This window comes from Protopterus annectens, chromosome 7.part0 (assembly GCF_019279795.1).
Source record: "Protopterus annectens isolate FY-2018-M chromosome 7.part0, PAN1.0, whole genome shotgun sequence".
Lineage (NCBI taxonomy): Eukaryota > Metazoa > Chordata > Ceratodontiformes > Protopteridae > Protopterus > Protopterus annectens.
This window is the reverse complement of record NC_056739.1, coordinates 1,069,952,323-1,069,972,509: the sequence shown is the minus strand read 5'-3', so window position 1 is coordinate 1,069,972,509 and position 20,187 is coordinate 1,069,952,323. Positions and strand designations below refer to the sequence as shown.

General features: G+C 43.5%; 1 protein-coding gene across 4 annotated transcripts in view; it reads right to left on the bottom strand.

Annotated features, from left to right (window-relative positions):
- SPPL2A (signal peptide peptidase like 2A) overlaps nucleotides 1–20,187 on the bottom strand; it is a 1,262,472-nt gene that overhangs the window by 562,949 nt on the left and 679,336 nt on the right. For all 4 annotated transcript variants that reach the window (XM_044077635.1, XM_044077634.1, XM_044077636.1 and 1 more), the window contains one exon: nucleotides 17,329–17,430. In XM_044077635.1, the coding sequence (XP_043933570.1) occupies nucleotides 17,329–17,430 (102 nt within the window). The remainder of the gene's footprint in view (nucleotides 1–17,328; nucleotides 17,431–20,187) is intronic.

Below are 20,187 nucleotides of genomic sequence, written 5' to 3'. Positions count from 1 at the left end.
TGCTGACTTTATGGTAAAAGATGCTTTAGATTTTGACAACTTTTTGAGGTAAAAAGAATTAATTTAGTTTTCTTGGGGTTGAGTACAAGATTTGATTCTTTGAGTCAGGTTTCTACAGGGGAGAAAGATTTATGGGCAATGTCTTGGAGCTTATTTACTGGTCACCTTACGAACAATACACTGCAGTATGTCGAACCCACACACACACACACACACACAAAATGTCTGTGTGTATGAAACCACTATATGGAGCTCAGAAAAAGAGGATCTTTGGATCCTCTAGTTTCCTCTCGTTCTTCTAGAAGTTGTAAACCAAGGTAGGGGGAACAGGGGAGCTAGCTGAGGAAGAATGACAATGAACAACACAGATGGAACGTTATGGTGAGTACTGTGACAAAAGGGAAATACTGCCAGCCAGCTATCTGGAATTTTGTAAATAATCATATGTCATTTGCAAATATCAACATGATTCATATGCTTGTCTTACAAATGTATTAGAACTATAGGTTATGTGTATATTCAACTACAGGTACAGAAGTGTGTGTTGAACAGCATTTGTACAGTACTGAGCTTCAAGGATGTCTCCACAGTGTACCCTACTGGAAAAGAACAGAAATGTATATAAACTATACACCTGGGCAAATGTATATGTTTTAAGAGCAGAAACTGGAACATACAAAGTTAGCTTACAAAACTTCAAGAAAATAAGTTGAAATTAAATTGTTTTAGGATTGTGCTATAAAAGTTATCTCTCAGTTTCAATTCAGTAGCAGACAATGTCTATAGCTGGAAGTTTTTGTATCGTCTTGGAAGAGAAGAAATTACTAGGTTTGAAATGCAGAAGTGTTTTTAATGTTTTATGACTTCCGAGTCTTAAAATATCTGAGAGATGTGTATTTTTCACACAGAGATGTTAAATTCTGTTAGTTTCTCACAAAAGGGGTTTAGCTTGTGAACTAAGGTCACGTGACAAAAAGTGACACCATCCAAGCTAACCCAGCAGTAACATTGATAATAATTTAAGAACTCTCTCAGAGAAACTGCGTATTTTGTATTTGACCTGGAAACATCCACTCATCACCACCTTCTGTACTTGCCTTGCTATAAGTAAGTTTTTATGGCAAAGTGACTCTTTTAGATTCAGATAGGAATATAGTAAAGTATAGCCTAGATGTTTTCTTTATTTATTTGAGACTGTCCTGCTATGTTGTTTTAAATATTTCCTGTGATTTTGAACTCTGAAGTCACTGTGAATACAGATTTAGTATTGTCTTGTTCTTTTATTATTTACTATTAAATATATTTAAACCTATCTTTGTGGTTGATATCCGTGAGACGTACTTAAGCTCTTAGAGTACTTGCATATCTATTTGGTGACACTGTAGCCTTGCTCTTGGTCAGACTACCATTTGGATTATTAACAACATTGCACAGTAGGATGGGACACCCTTTGTTAAGGGCCTTAAGAGTAGCCGATAAAGAGTTGGATGGTGGCAGCTGAACTACCTTATAGTCTGGGTAGAAGGGGGCACAGCAGGTAAACCTCTGCCAGCCTTTCCCAGGGGGTGTGTGTGTGTGGGTGTGTGTGAGAATAAATCAAATCTCAAACTGTGTGTGTCGTTACTGGGGCAGGGACACGAAGCACTGGTTGGACAGAGAGGGTGCTGGAGCTTTTGGCATGGCCAATCAGCTGAGATCTCAACCCTATAGCTGTGCCAGTGGGGAGTCTTATTGGGGATCTGGAGAAAAAGGGAGAAACTACACCCAGACTGACTGTGAGCTCTGTGTGCTCCTAAAGGAAATTGCACTTTACTGTGTGTGTACTTGTCATCCTCCCACTGTGTACACTCCCCACTGTTGCCAGTGGTGAGGATTGAAGCTCCTTGGTTACTGGGTCAGTGCAGGGGTGCCACAAGTACATAACTTCTTTATCTGATTTTGTCAATTTTCATTCATTCCTTAACAAGTGGGACAGCCCCCAGCTACTTGAATTCCAGGTGGACTCTAAGAAAGGATCCTGTTGAGCCAATGACTGTTCTTCCCCTACACACAGGAATGCCAGATTTCTTACGGGACAGGTAGGGACAAAAAAAAAAAAGGTCCTTCACGCTAAGTGAAGACCGAAAACGGTCTTCAATGTGGAACACCTTGAAGTTCCGCATTAAACACAAGTAGCTCCGTGTTTGGCAAGTTTTGATTGGCCCGTATGCTGGTATATGAGCCAATATAAATAGCAGAGCAGACTCTCCTCTGTTCAATGCGGAACATCAAGCAGTTCCACATTAAACAGAAGTAGCTCTGTTTTGTGATTTTTTGATTGGCTTGTATACCAGCATATGGGCCAATCAAAAAAAAAAAAAAAAAGCAGAGGTTGTTTCAGCAGCACAAATATCCATTCAGCCACGGAGCATCTAGACAGAAATACTGAAGAAGATGTCATGGATCTAATTGAATGAACCCTCAAAGGTTTTGGCAGGGGCAAACCTAATTTATTATACACAAAGGAAATGTGATAAGTTAGCCACTTGGCTAAGGTTACTTTGATAACTGTCTTACCCATCTCGATTCTGAAATGAAGACAAATAACTGATCTGACTTTCTGAATTTGTCAGTTCTATGTAGACAGAAATGTAATTGTCTGTTAACGTACAACAAATGCAAAATGTATTCTCCTTTGTAGGAGAATTTTGGGAAGAAGACTGGAATAGGTTCATAGGTTCATACTACGCTATCTGCCCTAGGGCATTTATAAGCCTAGCCAGAATGTGTTTGGCTTTCACCACCCATTTTAAATTTATTTTGCTATGCCCTTTTTCGAGGTTAGTATACTGTGCCTCTGTCTAACAGTGACACAGAAGTGATACCCGGGGTAAACCTATGATCACCCATCCACTCAAGATTCCTCTTGAAGAGAGTCAATGAGGGACTCTGCCTAACCTGGACTGGGATTTTATTCGAGAGTGAAGGGAGCCTCTGGGTTATGAATCTGTCCCTCCAGCATGTCCTATTTATTTCAGTGCTGAGATTCAAGTCTCTCGAGCGCGTAGCTCGATGGGGTTTGGATTTTCTGAGGCGCAGCATGTCCATTAATTCCGGGTTGGACATGGCTTTATACGTCAGGCACAGATCGCCTCTGAACAGGCGGTATGCCACTGAGTAAAGCTGGAGTTTCTTTAACCAGGCAGCATATGGCATCTGTTTGAGCCCTTTGATCCTCTTGGTGAGGTACTTTTGCAGTCTTTCCAGTTGCTGCAGGTGTCTGGTAAGGTACATCCCAAAAGGGGCATTGTACTCAATTATGGGCCTGATGAGTAAAGAGGCACGATGACCTCCCCTGATCTAGATGCGAATCCCTTTCATGATTAGGTGGGCTATATAAAATGTTTTTCTAACCACTTTGGCCACGTGGCTGTCAAATGAGAGATTGCTATCAACTTGGGTCCCTAATTACTTCTTCTGTACTTAATGGATTCCCACCTATGTGGTAATTTGTGGGCACTTTGTTTTTGCCAAAGGGGATGACTATACACTTTTTGGCATTTAGCTTGAGGCCATGGCTCTGGCACCAGTTGTCTGTTTCTATGAGGCCCTTTTGGAGGATGCTTGTGTCGGCTGGAGAGTTGATTATGGCGCCCAGTTTGCAGTCATCTGCGAACTTGGTCAGCCACAGTCCTTCCGTGTTGGCCTGTACCTCCGAGAAATATATACCGAACAAGAGAGGTCCCAGGACTGAGCCTTGTGGGACACCACTTGTAACTGGTTTGGAGTCTTACATGGCTCCAGCAATTCTAACCATGTGGGTTCTGTCCTTGAGCCAGTTTGCAATCCATCTAGTGACATAGGGGTTTATATTTAAGCTGGTGAGCTTATCTATAATACCAGTGGGGTATTGTATCGAAGGCTTTTTGCAAGGTCCAGGTAGGCTGTGTGGGCCACCTTCCCTCGTCAATGGCCTTGGTGACTGTTTCAAAGAAATCAACCAGGTTTAAGAGGCAGGATCTGCCCTTAAAGCCGAACTGGGTAGGATCCAGTGTCTGTAGGTCCCCAATATCTTTATTTATGAGGTCCATGATGATCCTTTCCATAGCTTTGCAGACCAAGCTAGTCAGGCTTAGGCGATAGTTTCCAGGATCTGTTGAGGCACCACCTTTATGGAGAGGGACCACTGTTGCTGTCACGCCACTCTTTGGGCACATATCCTGTAGTAAGGCTGAGATTGAACAGTAGTTTTATGTTTGGGTTTAGCTCTTCTTGAGTTCATGTAGGGCAGCCTGGGACACCGTCTGGTCCCATTGATGCTGTGTTTTTGCTTTGGAGAGGCGGCTCTTACCTGAGCATCTGAGATGTCAGGGGCAGCACTCTGCTGGGATAGATATTTGCCCTTTTGGTGGGGAGGGAGAAGTTTGCTGAACCTGTCAGCTAGGATGTTGGCAATGTCTGTGGGTTCGTGTATTTTTTGTCATTTTGGACCAACTCTGAGCATATCTGGGAATTACCACCCAGGTTCCTAACATAACTAAAGAAAGCCTTGTGATTATCCTTGGTGTCCTGTGCAATTTTTCTCTCGAAGCTGGCCTTAGACAATTTTATGAGTGCCCGTAGTTTTTTGCTAATACTGATCAGTGATGCCTTCCCTTTTTGGGATTTTGCTCCATCATTTAGTAGCTTCCTCCTTCTATTGTATAGTTTGTTTATGGCTGGGGTCCACCAGACAGGACGTCTGCCTTTGGAGGATTGGGTCTTGGTTTTATTTGAGATCGCATGATCCATGCATTCCTGAAGGTGTTCATAGAATGCGTTTATAAAGGATTCTGCGGTCTGGGCCGTATTTTCCACAGGCCCGGGGGTTTTGAAGGATTCCACCTCGGTTTTGAGGAGTGTGAAATTTGCTTTAGAGAAGTTTTTCACTGTGGTTTTCTGGGCAGGGGGTAGGGTCAGGATGTGAATATCCAGTGAGATTAGTTTATGGTCTGATCTTACCAGTGAGGGATACACTTCTGGTCTGGAGCATAGAGTCCCCATGTTGGTGATGATCAGTCCAGTATGTTTTCCCCTCTTGTGGGAGTGGTAACAAGTTGTTTCATAGCATTTGAGTTTATAAATTCTAGGAACCTTTGGGCTAGGGTGTTGGAGCTAGAGTAATGCTCCCAGTCTATGTTTGGGTAGTTGAAGTCGCCCAATATAATGGTGTTTGGAGAGACCTTCATATTTTCCAGTGTTCTCAGGAAGGCAGTGGGGTTCCTGGGTTTGGGAGGGTGGTTTGTAGCAGGCTATAAACTGGAAGGCAGTTTACCCACTGTTAGCTGCACATGGATAGTCTCTGATGCTTCGTGCTTTGCCACCAACCTGGAGGTGTGGGTATCTTTGATGAATATCGATACTCCCCCTCCTTTTGTGGTTCGGTCCAAGTTTTGGGGCCGAAAAGCATGGTATGAGGTATAACCTGGTAGTGCTGGGGTGCTCTCAGCAGCCCTGAACCAGGTTTCTGTTACTGCACAGATATCTATGTTCTCTATGCTAAGGAGAGTTTTGAGTGCGTGCATCTTGAGGTTTAGACTTCTGGCGTTGAGTAGCATTACTCTTAGTTTCTTATCCCTTGTGATACCTATGGAGGTGGGTTTGTCTTTTGAGCCTTGCCTAAAAAGGCACTATGGGGTAGCAAGAGCCTTTGCCAATATCCGAAAGCCCAGGGGTGACAGGTGCAAGCCGTCCCTAGCGAAGCATCGTGGCTTGTCGAGCATATCATCCCAAGCTGACAGGCATTGGATCCCCTTTGAATGACACCAGTACTTAAGCCAATTGTTGAAATTGATCATCTTGTCTTCATATTGTGGCATCATTCTTCGTGAGGGTAAGATGCTACTCAAGGTCAGGGTCATACCGGCCTGGGCTACATGCTCAGAGAGCTCCTCTATGTCTCTTTTCATGTAGTCCAGGGAGGTACATCTCAGGTCATTCACACCAGCATGGACAATGACTGAGTCATATTTGTACTTGCCTTGGAGTGACCTGAGTGCTTGTGTTATGTGGCGGATCCTGCTGCCCGACAGGCTGCTCACCGTGACCTCTCCTTGTTCAGCCTGGTGAGCGGGCGTCAGTGTGCCTGACGATAGAGTCACCTATTACAAGTGTATCGGTGTGTTGTTTAGTCTTAAGGGCTGTGACTGTTCGGCACACTGGCTTTGTGAGATATGTGTTGCACGTGTTTTGTTTTGGGGTAGCGGTTGCTTGGGTGCCTGCTTTGGAGGTCTCTGCTGCTTAGGCAGATCTTTATTTAGAGCCTCCGAGTATGTTTGTGTGTGATTATGTGTTTGGTTTGCTGTCGTGGTAGGTCTATGTGAGACTGGAATTGTAGTGAGTGTGGTTTCCTTCTCCTCCTGACTGGTTATGCCAGTACTGAGTTGAGAGAGCTTAGCCTCCAGTTTGGCTATATGGTTGCATCTCTCACATGTGTTGGAATTTGTTGGGAGGAGGAGATGACTGACTGATTAGTGTTAGATAATGACACTACCTTATGAAGAAATGATAGGTTGGCTGGTAAAGACACTATCTTTATGGAAAATTAAATAAGGGGGTTAGAACATAAGGCTTCCAGTTCTGAGACTCTTTATAGTGGATGTAATAGCACATTTAGCAGCTTGGTTAGAATGGTGATTGAGTCAGGGTTTGCAAGACTAGGTTGAAATCCACGATGGAGTAGGATCTTTAATGGGAGGTTACAATAAAAAGGTTCCTAATCTCGATGAAGCTAAGGAAGAATTGTTAACTATGACATGAAAATTAGAAACAGCAGCTAATTGTACTTAAACTCTTGAAGAACCCATCATTAAATATAGTTGCCAAAAAATTCGAGAACCTTGGTTATTGGAGCTGACAAGGGGTTGATGTCCTTCCGTTAAGACCAAACCACAAATCTTTTCCATTTACATTTATACATCTTCCTGATGGAAGGTTTGTGGGAAGACAATAGGATGTGGAGGACAGGGGAGGAGAGCATGGGTTCTCTAGCTATCAATGGAGTTGAAGAAACCATGTGATGAACTTTAGGCCTGAAATGGCTGGATGAATAATGTCTGTTGGATGAGACATAAGATCTAGAATTCGATCCAGGATCTATGGAGGATAAAGTAGAAGAAGCCAGAGAAAGGGGAACCAGATTTGAATGAGGGCAAAAAGGGGGCAATGAAGATGACTGTGCTCTTCGATCGAGATGCTTTTTGAAGAAATGTGGGGATTAGAAAAGCTGGAGGATAGACATAAAGGACACTGGGGTAATTGTGGAGAAGACCAACTCTTAGCAACTTCCCTGGTGGGGGGGATCAGGTCAAAGAGCCTGCTCTTGACAGGAGATGCAAAAAGGTTACAGCATAGCTGGCTCCATTGGCGAAAATCCTTCCCACAATTTTCTCGTTCAGAGACCACTTATGATGTTAATAGAATAGACCTGCTCAGCTTGTCTGCTACCACTCTGGATTTCCCAGGAATATGCACTGCTATCAGAACTCGATTGGATGAGATCGCCCAATGCCATGCACACAGAGCTTTTTGAGAAAGAGGGCAAGATCTGGTTCCTCCTTGTTTGCTGATGTACCAGACTACTGACTTATTGATCATCTGAATCGCAATAGTCCCTGAAGGGAGACTGTCTTGGAAGGCCTGCAAAGCTAAGCAAACTGCTTTAATTTCTAGGACATTGACATGTATGTTGGCCTCTTCTGGGGACCAGGTGCCTTGGACTGTCTTTCCCAAGTGCCCCCCCCCCCAACTGGGATGCATCCATGGTCACTATGGCTTTGAGCTGAGGAAGTATGAATGGGCAGCATTCTGAAATCTGATCTGAGCAAATCCACCACCTAAGATATCTTTTGCATGCCTGACTTACTTTGATTGGGCTGAACAAAGGTCGTTACACAGTAGATCACTGAATTGCCAAGGTCCATTGAAGAATTCTCATATGGTATCTCGCCAAACAGCACCAAAATTGTGGCAGAAGACATTGACCCTAACGCCTGCAGAATCAGTCGGGCTGACAGAGAAGAGTTTTATTTATTTTTCTAACTTGAAATCTTACAATTTATACTCTTGGCCGGGGAAGGGAGGCTGTCATTGATACCATGTCAAACAAGGCTCCTATAAATTCTAGCACTTGAGTTGGTTCTAGCTGAGATCGGTTGAGACTGATTTGTGATGCCTAGGTGACAGCACAGTTGGAGTGCACAATCTCTCGCTTTGATCAGTAGATGCCTGGTTGGAGCAGTATTAAGCCAGGCTTCCAGGTAAGGAAAAACTCAGAATCCATGCAGTCTCAAGTGAGCGACTACTATTGCCTTGCATTTGGTGAACACCCTGGGAACTGTTGTGAGGCCTTAAGGCAGTGCTCGGAATTTGTAATGACTGGCTCCCAGCCAGAAGCATAGGTATCTCCTGGATCACCTGTTCATTTTTATGTGCTAGTACACATCCTGAAGATCTACTGAGCACATCCAGTCATCCTTGTGCAGAAAAAAACAAGATGGACTGAACCATGACCATCCAGAACTTTGTATACTGAACCAATTAGTTCAGATTGCCAAGACCCAAAACTGGTCTCAACTCCCATTTTATTTGGCATTAAAAAGAATCTTGAGTAAATTCCAGACTCTTTCTGGTCTGGGGGACCTCTTGGATGATAATTTTTCCTAGCAGATTTTTTACTTCTAGAGCTGCTGCTTTCTGCTGACTGGGTGGAACACTGGGAATTTTATTTACTGCTGAAGGGGGGGGGGGGGTTAGGGAAAAGGGTATTATATAAATAATCCTATGCAGCCATGTATCTTCAGTAATGTCTAGCCAAGCTCTCTGGCACAGGGATAGGCGACCTCAACTGCCTCCAGAGGTGGACAATCGGGCCTCCTTTCAGGAACACTGGTAGGGTCTTGACAAAGAAGGAATATCCTCATAGGTGGCATCTTCAGTTACAGTTTCCCCCTCTGCCCCTGGGGGAATTATCTTCACATGGATCCTAGAAATGACCCTGGGACTTTTTGAACCACATTTTCCTTGTTGATTACTAGAAAAGGTTCTTTGAGGGGTCAAAAAATTTACACCAACTGCAGACAGAGTCTTACCATCTTGATGACACGATGACACCTGGAGTGTGTGTCCTTCAATTTGGGGCCAAACGAACTTCCATCAAAAGGAAATAGAAGTTATGTTCTTACCATAACGTTCCATGTTAGTTGTCTTCTTCTCGCCTTCTTCTTGCGTCCCACCCTCCTTCCCCCTGGCCTTATATCCCACAATGCTAGGCGTGAGTTACCTCAGATCTCGTTTGTAAGCTAACCCCAGCTTATAATAGTATCAGAATAACTATAAACAAAGTCCACCTCTAAAACCAGGGAGAAAGAAGGGTGACCTATATCCTGATCCAGGAAATATGCACAACAGCATATGCCTAAGAAAAGAGGTGGTAGAAAGAGAGGTCACAATCACAACTCCTCTAGGTCTGCCCACATGAAAGTTAGAAATAGCTGCCAATTGAACTTTAAGAGTAGAAGGAGATGAACCTGCATGGAAGAGTTCAGCTAGAAAATCAAGGACTATTTGGATGGAAGCAGTGAAAGGATCTATGTCCCTTCCTTGAGCCCAATATGTGAAGCGTTTCCACTTACTCAAATAAATCTTCCGAGTGGAAGATTTATGGGAAGCTATCAAAATATCTCGAACAGAGTGAGATAATTGAGGAAGCCTGGCTAAGGTTGGAACTGGAGGAACCAAGCAGTGAGGTTCAGAGAGGGAAGGGAGCGATGAAATTGACCCGACTGATGGATCAAAAGATCTGGAACTAGGTCCAGATGCCAAGGTCGCTCAATAGAAATTGATGTAGAAAGGGGAACCACACCTGTCGAGGCCAGTAAGGAGCAATGAGGATCAACGAGGCCTTCTGAGCGATAGCTTTCTGTATCACTTGAGAGATTAGTGGGAAGGAGGAAATGCATACAGAAGTCCCGGGGCCAAACTTGGACTAGAGCGTCTCTGCTGGGCTGGCCGGTAAAGGGAATAGAGTGAAATAATCTCTGCACTTTTTGTTTTGGGGAGTAGCAAAAGATCGCAGCAAGGCTGACCCCACTTGAGAAAAATTTCTCTCACAACAGAGTCTTTCAGAGACCACTCGTGAGGCATGAGGATAGCTCTGCTCAACTTGTCCGCGATTTGATTGGACTTCCGGGATGTGCGTTGCTATCAGAAACCGCTGAGAAGAAATCGCCCATTGCCAAAATCTGAGTGCTTCTCGACACAGGGGGTAGGACCTGGTTCCGCCTTGTTTGTTGATATACCACACTACAGACATGTTGTCTGTCTGGATTGCAATCGTTCCCAAGGGAAGAGAGTGTTGAAGGGCTTGCAACGCTAAAAGCACTGCTCTCATCTCCAGAACATTTATGTGCAAGTGGCATTCGTCTGGTTGCCATGTGCCCTGGACCGTCCTGCCCTGATAATGCCCCCCCCACCCGATCAGGGAGGCGTCCGTTGTCAGAGTAGCAACGGAGGGAGGAACAAAGGGTCTTCCCAATAAGAGCTGAGGGGAAGACATCCACCACATGAGATGATTTCTGCATGTCTGCGTGATCATAATGGTGTGGGACATTGGAAGTTGCTGGTATGACCATTGTGTAAAGAGCATCCATTGAAGGATTCTCATGTGGAATCTGGCTAATGGAAGCAGAGGTATGGCAGCCATAATTCCCAACACTTTCAGAACTAACCTGGCTTTGATTCTGTTGTTGCTGAAAAGGAATGAGACCAGTTTGTGTATATCTGTTATTCTCTGATCTGTTAGTCTCGCAGACATGTCGACTGTGTCTAGATTTGCACCTATGAAGGTAATAGTACGACAAGGCGACAAAACAGACTTTTCGCAATTTATTGAAATGCCTAACGTTTGACAAATGCGAAAGGTGTAATCCCTGGCCATCAGAAGGAGATGCTTGGTGGGAGGTGTGAGGAGCCAGTCGTCCAAATATGGAAACACCTGGAATCCTTGTCGTCTCAGGTGAGAAGCTACCACTGCCATGCATTTGGTAAACACCCGGGGGGCAGTGGTGAGACCAAAGGGCAGGGCCCTGAATTGAAAATGACTGGTTCCCAGCCTGAAGCGGAGGAATCTTCTGGAGCGCCTGTTCATTTTTATGTGATAGTACGCATCCTGAAGGCCTATAGAGCACATCCAGTTTCCTTTTCCCAATAGGGGAAGGATGGACTGCAGCGTGACCATCCGAAATCTTGTTTTCTTGACTGATCTGTTCAAGATACTGAGATCCAAAATTGGTCTCCAGTCCCCTGTTTTCTTTGGAACTAAAAAGAACCTTGAGTAGATTCTGGATCCTTGCTGGTCTGCTGGAACTCGCTGAATTGCTCTGTTCGCAAGCAGCTTTGAAATTTCCAAAGCCGCTAGATCCCTTTGAGCAGGTGGAACATCTGGAAGGGATTTTTTTGATTGGTTTGGAATGCGAAGAAAGGGAATGGAATAGCCTTCGGAAATGATGGACTGTACCCATTTGTCTTGAGTCAGGGATAGCCAGGCTTCTGGGTACAGTGACAATCTTCCCCGACTGCCTCGAAGGTGGGCAGTGGGCAACACCTCAGGGATGCTGAAAGGGCTTATCAAAGAAGGCTTCTCGATTGCCCTGGTTCTGCGGACCCCCCCTGCCTCTAGGGCGACGTCTACCATTGCTATTCCGCCTCTGCCTCTGGCGGGAACCGACTCTGTCGTCAGGCGAAGTCCCTTGAGATTGTTTACGGAACCACATTTTCCACTTTTCTGGCCTTTGGGGTAAGGCCTAGAAGGAGTAGAAAACGGACTCCGACGGCAGAAAGAGTCTTGCCATCAGTCTCGCACCTAGTCAAGGTTTCTTTCACTTGAGGACCAAAGAGAGATGATCCATCGAATGGGGAATTAGTGAAAGCGTTTTAAAGGGTCCAAAATTGCATAGCCGCATCCAGGCATGCCTCACGTAAGGCCACACCTGTCCCTGTGGCCCTGCTCGCTCCATCAGCCGCATAAGAAAGGAGGCGCATGGAGGAGTTGGCTATGGAGTTCAGGGTAGCCAGCTGAGTGTTCATCTTATCTTGAAAACCCGCAGCTGTAGGATCCTTCAACATGTCACTCGCTTCTTTGATCAAGTCCCTTTGAAGACGAGTAAAATGGCATAGGTAGTTCAGCGAACGCATTGCAAATGTCGCTGATGAGAACATCCGCTTCCCATACCTGTCCATGGACCTAGATTCCTTGTTAGGTGGATGGACAGGTACTGAAGGATCAGCTAGTTCCTTCTTAGTGGCAGCAGCAACCACCATAGCATCCACAGAAACTCCTTTTGTCAAGAACTGTTTGTCTGCTGGTGCCGTTATGAATTTTGAGGGTCTCCTGGGAGTGGGGTCCACCGAAACAGGAGCCGTCCATGCCTTTTTAGCTACCACCTGCATGGGGTCAAAGGGGGGAGACACCCAGGAGGTGGAAGGACGAGAGCCAAACGCCTCAAGGTACACAGATTCATCCTCCAAAGGGTTGAGGCTGGCCAATTTCCCTCTGTTTGAGGATTTCTAGAATGTCTGCAAAGGAGACATCTTCAGAAGGGGCAGGGGAACCCTCGGAATCCTCTAAATCTGTGTCAGAGGTGGCGGACTCAGGTGAGTCAATGTGTTTCCTCTTACACTTTCTCTTCCGAGGGGGCTCTTCTGCCAAATCAGGAGAGGCCTCGGAAGAGGATGAGATCCCACAGGGGTTCCTGAGGAGCTGGCTTTCTGCAGTCCGGTATGAGGGAGTGAGTCGACTTGACCTGAGGCACCGTAGAGGGAGGGGCGGACGGAGCCGACTGTGGAGTAGAACCAGGTTCTAACACACTCCGCATGACCTCGAGCACCCCTGTCAGGCAGAGCCAGAGGTCCCGCTCCGAGAAGCTGAGAACCTCCTCGGCACCGACAGTGATGGCTCGAGGCCGATGTCGGAGCCGAACTCACCAGCGCCGAGCTCCGAGAGGAAGAGGGGTCGGACAAGGGTCGATGCCACTCACCCTCGAGCCGGCGAGGAAGTCGGCGCCGAGATTCTTGAAAGAAATCGGAGCCGGCGACGGAGCCGAAGACATCTGTATCGGCTCGGCGCTACCACAGTCTCGGTTCGGCGCCCGGCACCGAGCTCAACGGAGTCGGAGGAGGAACATATTGATGGACAGGGGCAGGCATCGACTGATGAGTCGGGCTCTGAAGCATCTGGGCCAGTGCCTCGGACTTAAGAAGTCGACTCACTACCCTCTGAAGGTCATGATCCGACAGCCTCGATGACCTAGAGGAGTGAGATTTATGGCTCCGTTCAGACAGCAGAGGAGATGCTGGAGCCGAATGAACGGAGCCAAGGGATGGTGACCTAGACCTCTTCTAAATGTCGGCTCCGAAGGTCTGGTCGGAGCCGACAGAATTTCTAATACCTCGGCTCCAGCGGGCCGAGGAACCACAGAAGCTGTAAACTCATCGGCTCCAGCGGAGCCGATGCAGACAGGTTTAGTAGCCTTAGGTCTCGGCTCAGTAGCTGGAGCCGAGGACCTAGAAGCCTTGGAGGGCTTCCCAGAAACAGAAAGGGAATCCTCAGGCTTGAGTAGACCCCTTAGGATCAATTTGTTCTTTCTTTCCTGCAGGACCCTGGGACTGAAGCCGTGGCATACAGCACAGGAGTCCTGCAGGTGCAAACCCAGGCAGTAGACACAAGAAGTGTGACCGTCTGTCAGAGACATTTTCTGACAGCACGCATCACACTTCTTGAAGCCTGAGACCTTTGTGTCTTTAGACATCTTAGAACAAGAAAGTGTAATCACACACACTCAGTCAAACACACTGATTACACCTTATCTTATTTTTAAACTCAAAAATAAAACAACTATCAATAGTTTTAATTAAGAGAAGCAACACACACACACCACTAGGGAATGGAAGAAAGGGCCTGAAGGCCCGGGGGAGAACTTGTAAGTTCTTGTGGGGGAGAAACGGGATTTTTGTGAAAAAAAAGGGGTAGAATTCCACTAAACTAAATAAAGGGGTTTAAGTATACTAACTTTACTGAAAGTTTACTCACCAAGAAGCCGGTAGAAAACCAACACCTCGATCGCTGTAGCGGCAAACGAGATCTGAGGTAACTCACGCCTAGCATTGTGGGATATAAGGGGAGCCTCGAGCCGGTGGAACCAACTCTCGAGCTTTTAGAGTGGCCGAGTCGGAGCCGAGGTCGGCTCCGAACCCATCCAGCAAGAATGAAGGCGAGATAGACAACTTAACATCACTGACTAATGAGGTCACAGGCACATCCAGGCATACCTCCTATTGGTAATGCCTGAACCCACCTCCCCTGAGGTACATTCAGCTGTGTGTGAAATTGGCATCACAGATAAATTAGTAATGGTCTGTAAGGTAGCCTACTGTGACACAATGGAAGTGTATGCCTCAGCAGTTACTGCTCCTGATCCTGACAATCCTTGGATCCAACTCAGCAGTTACTATAGCCCTTGGCCACCAAAAAAGCTCTCAAGGTCCTCCCTACCCATAATGCACCAAACCCCTAACATACCTCAGATCTTGTTTGCTAGTTGATAAAAAGAAATATTATTAGAATATTCCTGAGAGAAGAAGCCATTATCTGAAGCTCAACATGGGACACAGTGGGTCCTTATAATCTCTGGCGCTCCCAGAAGTCCATAATGAAAAAGGATGGGGGTTGGTGGGTGGGGCACTGAGGAAGATGGACAACAGAGATGGGACATTATGCTAAGTACATAACTTCTTTATCAAATGTTGTCAATTTTCTTTCTATCCTCAACATATGGGACACAGTCCCCATGTACATAAATTCCTGGGTGGACTCTAAGGACATTCCTGAGCACAGTTAAGCAAAGGCTGCTCTTCCCCTCAACAAAAGATCTAGTTTGTAATGAGTAATAAAGGTATGAAGATTGGACCAAGTTGCAGCTGCACATATGTGCATGGAAGTCCTAGGTAGGAACACTGAAGAAGTTGCCATGGACCCAACTGAATGAGCTATTAGGGGTTTTGGTGAACATAAACCCAATATGTTGTAGATAAATCATATACAATCTGTTAGCCATCTGGCTAAAGTAACCTTTGTAATTGATTTTCCCAACTTAGAATCTGCAAAGGACACAAATAATTGGTCCATCTTTCTAATTTCTTTTGTTCTGTTATGGTACAAACATAATTGTCTGTGGACATCCAATAAATGTAACACATATTAATCTCTGTTAGCAAATTTAGGAAAGAAAACCTGCAGATTAAAGAACTGGTTAATACTGGATTCTGACACTATCTTAAGAAGGAAAGAGGCATTGTGACATAATGTTGCTCTATCCTTATGAAAAATCAAGTAGGGTGGTTTACAGGATAATGCTTGAAGTTCTGAAATTCTTATAGCATAGGTGATGGCCACTAGATAGTTTTCCAGGTCAAGAATTTAAGATGCTGGTTCAAAGGGAGAATGATCAAGGACTGCAGTACCCTATTTAAATCCCATGGTGGAATAATATCTTTATATGGAGGTCTCAAGCAGGAGGGTGCCTTTCAAACAGGCTTTACAGAGTTTAGATGAAGCAAAGGAAGAATTCTCAAAACCAACATGAAAATTAGACTGCTGCCAGCTGAAGTCTAACTGTTGAGAAGCAAACTCCCTCATTAAATACTGTTGCCAAAATTTCAACTATACTGTACAGGAGCTGAGAAGGGATCAATGAGTTTCTGCTGTGACCGAAAATTTTTTTACATTAACTTCTGTAGAGTTTTCTTGTAGAAACCTTGTGGAAAAATAAAAATATGTGACAGACAGGGGAAGACAGCATTGGTTGTCTGGCTATTTATGGAATTAGAGAAACCATGCTGTCAGCTTTAGGTTTGAGATATCCAGGTGAACTATACCTGTCGGGAGACACAGGAGGTCTGAAATCTGATCCAGAATCCAAGGTGGATAAAGTAGAGAAGGCCAGAGGAAAGGGAACCAAATATGATGATGCCAGTACTGTGAAATGAGGATGACTGCTCAACCTGGCAGCTTTCTGCAGAAATTTGGGGATCAAGGGAGTCAGGGGATAAGCATAGAGGAGACTGGGGGGGGGGCAGTCATGGAGTACAGCATCTCGCAGTGATTTCCCCAGAGGGGGGGGGATCAGGGAAAAGAAGATGCTGCACTTTTTGTTTAGGGAAATAGCAAAAAGCTCACAGCAAAGCTGGCACCCATCAACAGAAAATCAGTTAAGTCACATTTATGTTGAGAGACCACGAGGCTAAATAACATTCTTAGTCTGGCAGTCAGCATATTGAGTAAAAGAATACCTGAACATATATCATACGGTCTGTTATTCCCCTTTCACTTAAGAAACATAAAAGTAAAGCTGATAGAACTTCATTATGTTGCATCTTTTTTTAAATGGTCATTAGAAAATAATCACCACAGCATGCAGCATACAGCAGAATAGAACAAACCATCTTAGAACTTCTCAAATGTATTTGAATAAATAAATGATCATAATCAGGAAAGCAAATATATACTGTCTCTCTAGAATTAATGTTACCTTCTATCAATACTAATAATGCATATGCCCTAAATGGTCCCTTACTTGAGAGATTAAGGTTCACATATGAATCTGAGAAGCGTAAGCTAGAATCCTCTAGCTATGTTTTGCGCAAGTTAGGAAATTTGTTTCCAAGTAGCTAAGATGTAAATGTATCTTCTTCTTCTTCTTTACACTTTTCCCAGTTAGGGGTCACCACAGCAGATCACCTGTCCGCTCATGATTGGCAGTGGAGTTTTACTGTGTTGAGTTGCCAGCCCTGCGCCCAACCTTCCACAGAAGGCACACACATGAACACACACACACACACACCTTGGGACAGTTTAGTGTGTCCAATTCACCTACAGCATGTCTTTGGGATGTGGGAGGAAACCGGAGGAAACCCACGTGACCACAGGGAGGACATGCAGACTCCACACAGAAGGCATCCCAGCCGAGGATAGAACTGGAGAACCTCTTGCTGTGAGGCGGCAACGCTAACCGCTGCACCACCGCAGCCTCTCCTTAGGAGGAAATTTATCTATACATCAAAAATGCACCAGCAAAGACCATCACACATTCTCTGCAATCAACTATTCTCTCAAAACTTAGATGAATAGCACAAACATGCAGTCAACTTAACAATGGCTACAGAGAAAATACAAAAAAATGGAACGATAAATGAAAGCATACATTCAACATGTAATTGCATTTGTGTACATCTTATAAACAGAATTCTAAATTGTACCTTTCCTCGTTTCGAAAAACTGCCCAAATTACAGCAAGTGCAATGCAAAATGTAGCAAGAAAGAGGAGTCTCACTTCAATGACTTTAGTACGAAATGTAAATCTGTCAAAAACAAATGCATACAGTAATTCATATAACAACTTTATAAAGATACAGTGTGACAATACTGACATTTACACAAAACTGTTTTGGCAAAGGCATTAGCTAATTTGTGTTGAAAAAAAATCTACGTCAGTAAGATTAGGCAGCAATTTAAATGCAACTGAAAACACAATGCAAGGAACTCAGCATAACAGTAGAATGCTGGTTTTCTCTCTCTTTTTTTCTTCCTGTAATTCAAACACCAATGTGGAATTTACCCAGTCCTTCTTACCACCATTCAGATTATCAAGTAATACCTTAAGTATACTATTCAGGGTTCACCACCCCAGCAAAATAATGCACACTGCAATACATTCTTTAAGCAAAAGAACAACCTTTCACAAGGTTTTGAGGCCCTTTTAATTTTAAGTACCTTTATGATCTTTTAAGATCTTATTTGTTCCTTTTAAGAGATACACTTCTAGATGCTGTATCTATTATTTTAGTGTACATAGCTCTGTAGACACAAAAATAGAGATAGAATGACTATGCTACAGTATATCATGGCAGCAGTGACAACAAAAAGGTGTGATGAAACCTGAAGTATTGGAAATTTTAGGCCATAACCAAATGAAAAACTGAAAGTGACAACTATTTGAACGGACAGCAAAATAGTTTCCAACTACTTCTATACAGAATTCTTAATTATTAGGAATCAGAAAATCAGAGATTATACAGAAAAGTGAAGTCAGCCCAAGTATGATTGGAGGCTTTCCATTTATTGTTATAATGTTTACAGCACAGAATAATAATATTTTTAAACATAACAATTTAACAGAACATGATCATAGATATATAGATGACTTAAACCAAAAAGGAGTGAGGGTGATGAAGCCAGACAAGGGGGTGGGTTGGTTATAATGGATGTTGAGGATTATGTTGCACGAATGAACATCTTAGAATTGGAGACATATGTATCTGTTTCAAAACATGAAGTAAATAGAGCATATAAATGCATTAACTCACGGACTGCAGACATGTTTATTGACAAAAGAATTGACATAGATGTATATAACTACTTGAACATGGCAGTACCAGTAACCCCAGTCACGTTTGGAGTCTCCAAAATACATAAAAATATTGAGAATGCACCTATGCGACCTGTTGTAGATGGAAGACAGTCGGGTCACATATTCATGTGACAGTTATTTGGATTCCAAATTTAAACAAATTCTTAATGATGAGTCTCATACTTGTAAGGATTCATGGTCCTTTCTTGACAGTATTAAGTTAGAATACAGTGAAAATTATATATATCTAACAAAAGGCGTTCAAGATTTCTACACATCGATCCCACAAGATGTGGGTTTAGATTGGGTAGCAGAATATCTGAAGTTAAAAGAAGTACATAAGGAACGTATAAAATCATATGAAGAATTGTTACGACTTTATCCTCAACAACAATTATTTATTGCTTGAAGGACACGTTTACCTTCAAAAAAAAGGAGCTGTCATGGGTTTCCCCTTGTGGAACAACTGTTGCCAATACAGTGATGACATTATGGGAATATAAATGTGTTTGAGGCCCCCTTTTTCAAGGATTCCATATGATACTATTCCTGTTACCTAGATGATATATTTATTTTTTGGAAGGGTAGATGGGAAGAAGTGCCCCTGTTTATGAATTACATCAATTTAACTACAGATTTTTTTATCTTTCACATAAAAACTTGGAGAGAATCAGATAGCATATTTGGGCGTCTTTTGTATTGAAGAAAAGTCAGAATATGAGGAACAACGGCAAAATTTTCAGGAATGCTACTTATTCTAATACCTTTCTACACTTTTCAACTATGCACCCTTATCATCAGAAAAAGATCAGTCACGAAAGGACAGTTGATAAATGCTGCTAGGATTGTTACAATGGAAAAGGATTTTCTTGATGAATGCAACACTTTGAAAAGTATGTTTTTAAAGAGAGGCTACCCTGATAATTTACTTTTGGAATTGGTTAAAGAAGTTAGGGAGAAAAGACTGAAGGGTCATTTTAAACCTATACTGGGCAGTAACAGAGTTTCAGAATCAAGTATTGAGGGTAGGTCAGTAGATGACCCACCCCAATGTTTAACAGTAACTTAGGTTTGGAACCAGACAGACTTAATTTGATATTTACTGATACCCAAAGGGAAGTAAAGGAAAACAGTAACTTTCAGAACACAACTTCAAATGTACAATTAATTACAAATTTTAGTGTACATGCCAATACCATTAGGAATATACTATATAAAAATTGGGTCCTTTTGAGAGAAGAAATCACCATTAGGATAAGACGGGATAAACCACTAATGGTGTACCACAGAAACTTGAAGTTTCACATTTTTGAATGTGGTAATCCAAAAATGTCCACTAACCACTTGGGGATGATGAAGAGGGTTTTTGTGGGTATTGTAAGTTTGTTACAGTAGGTGATACTTTTTGCATTAGGGGCTTGCAATATAAGTTAAGGGGTAAATATAACTGTAACTCTGCGAGTGTTGTCTATTTAGCTACTTGTCAAATATGCCCTTGATTTTATGTGGGCAAAATAGACTGCAAGGTACGTGAAAGGATATATGAACACGAATACGCCATTAAGAAAATGAAAATGACCAAAATGCACTAGTTAACATGTGGATGGAAACTTAGGTCATTTCTATAAATATATGGTGATTGATCGTGTTGAAAAAACAGATGTGGGGGGCCTATAGCGTAATGGTTTTGGATTTATTACATGGCCTT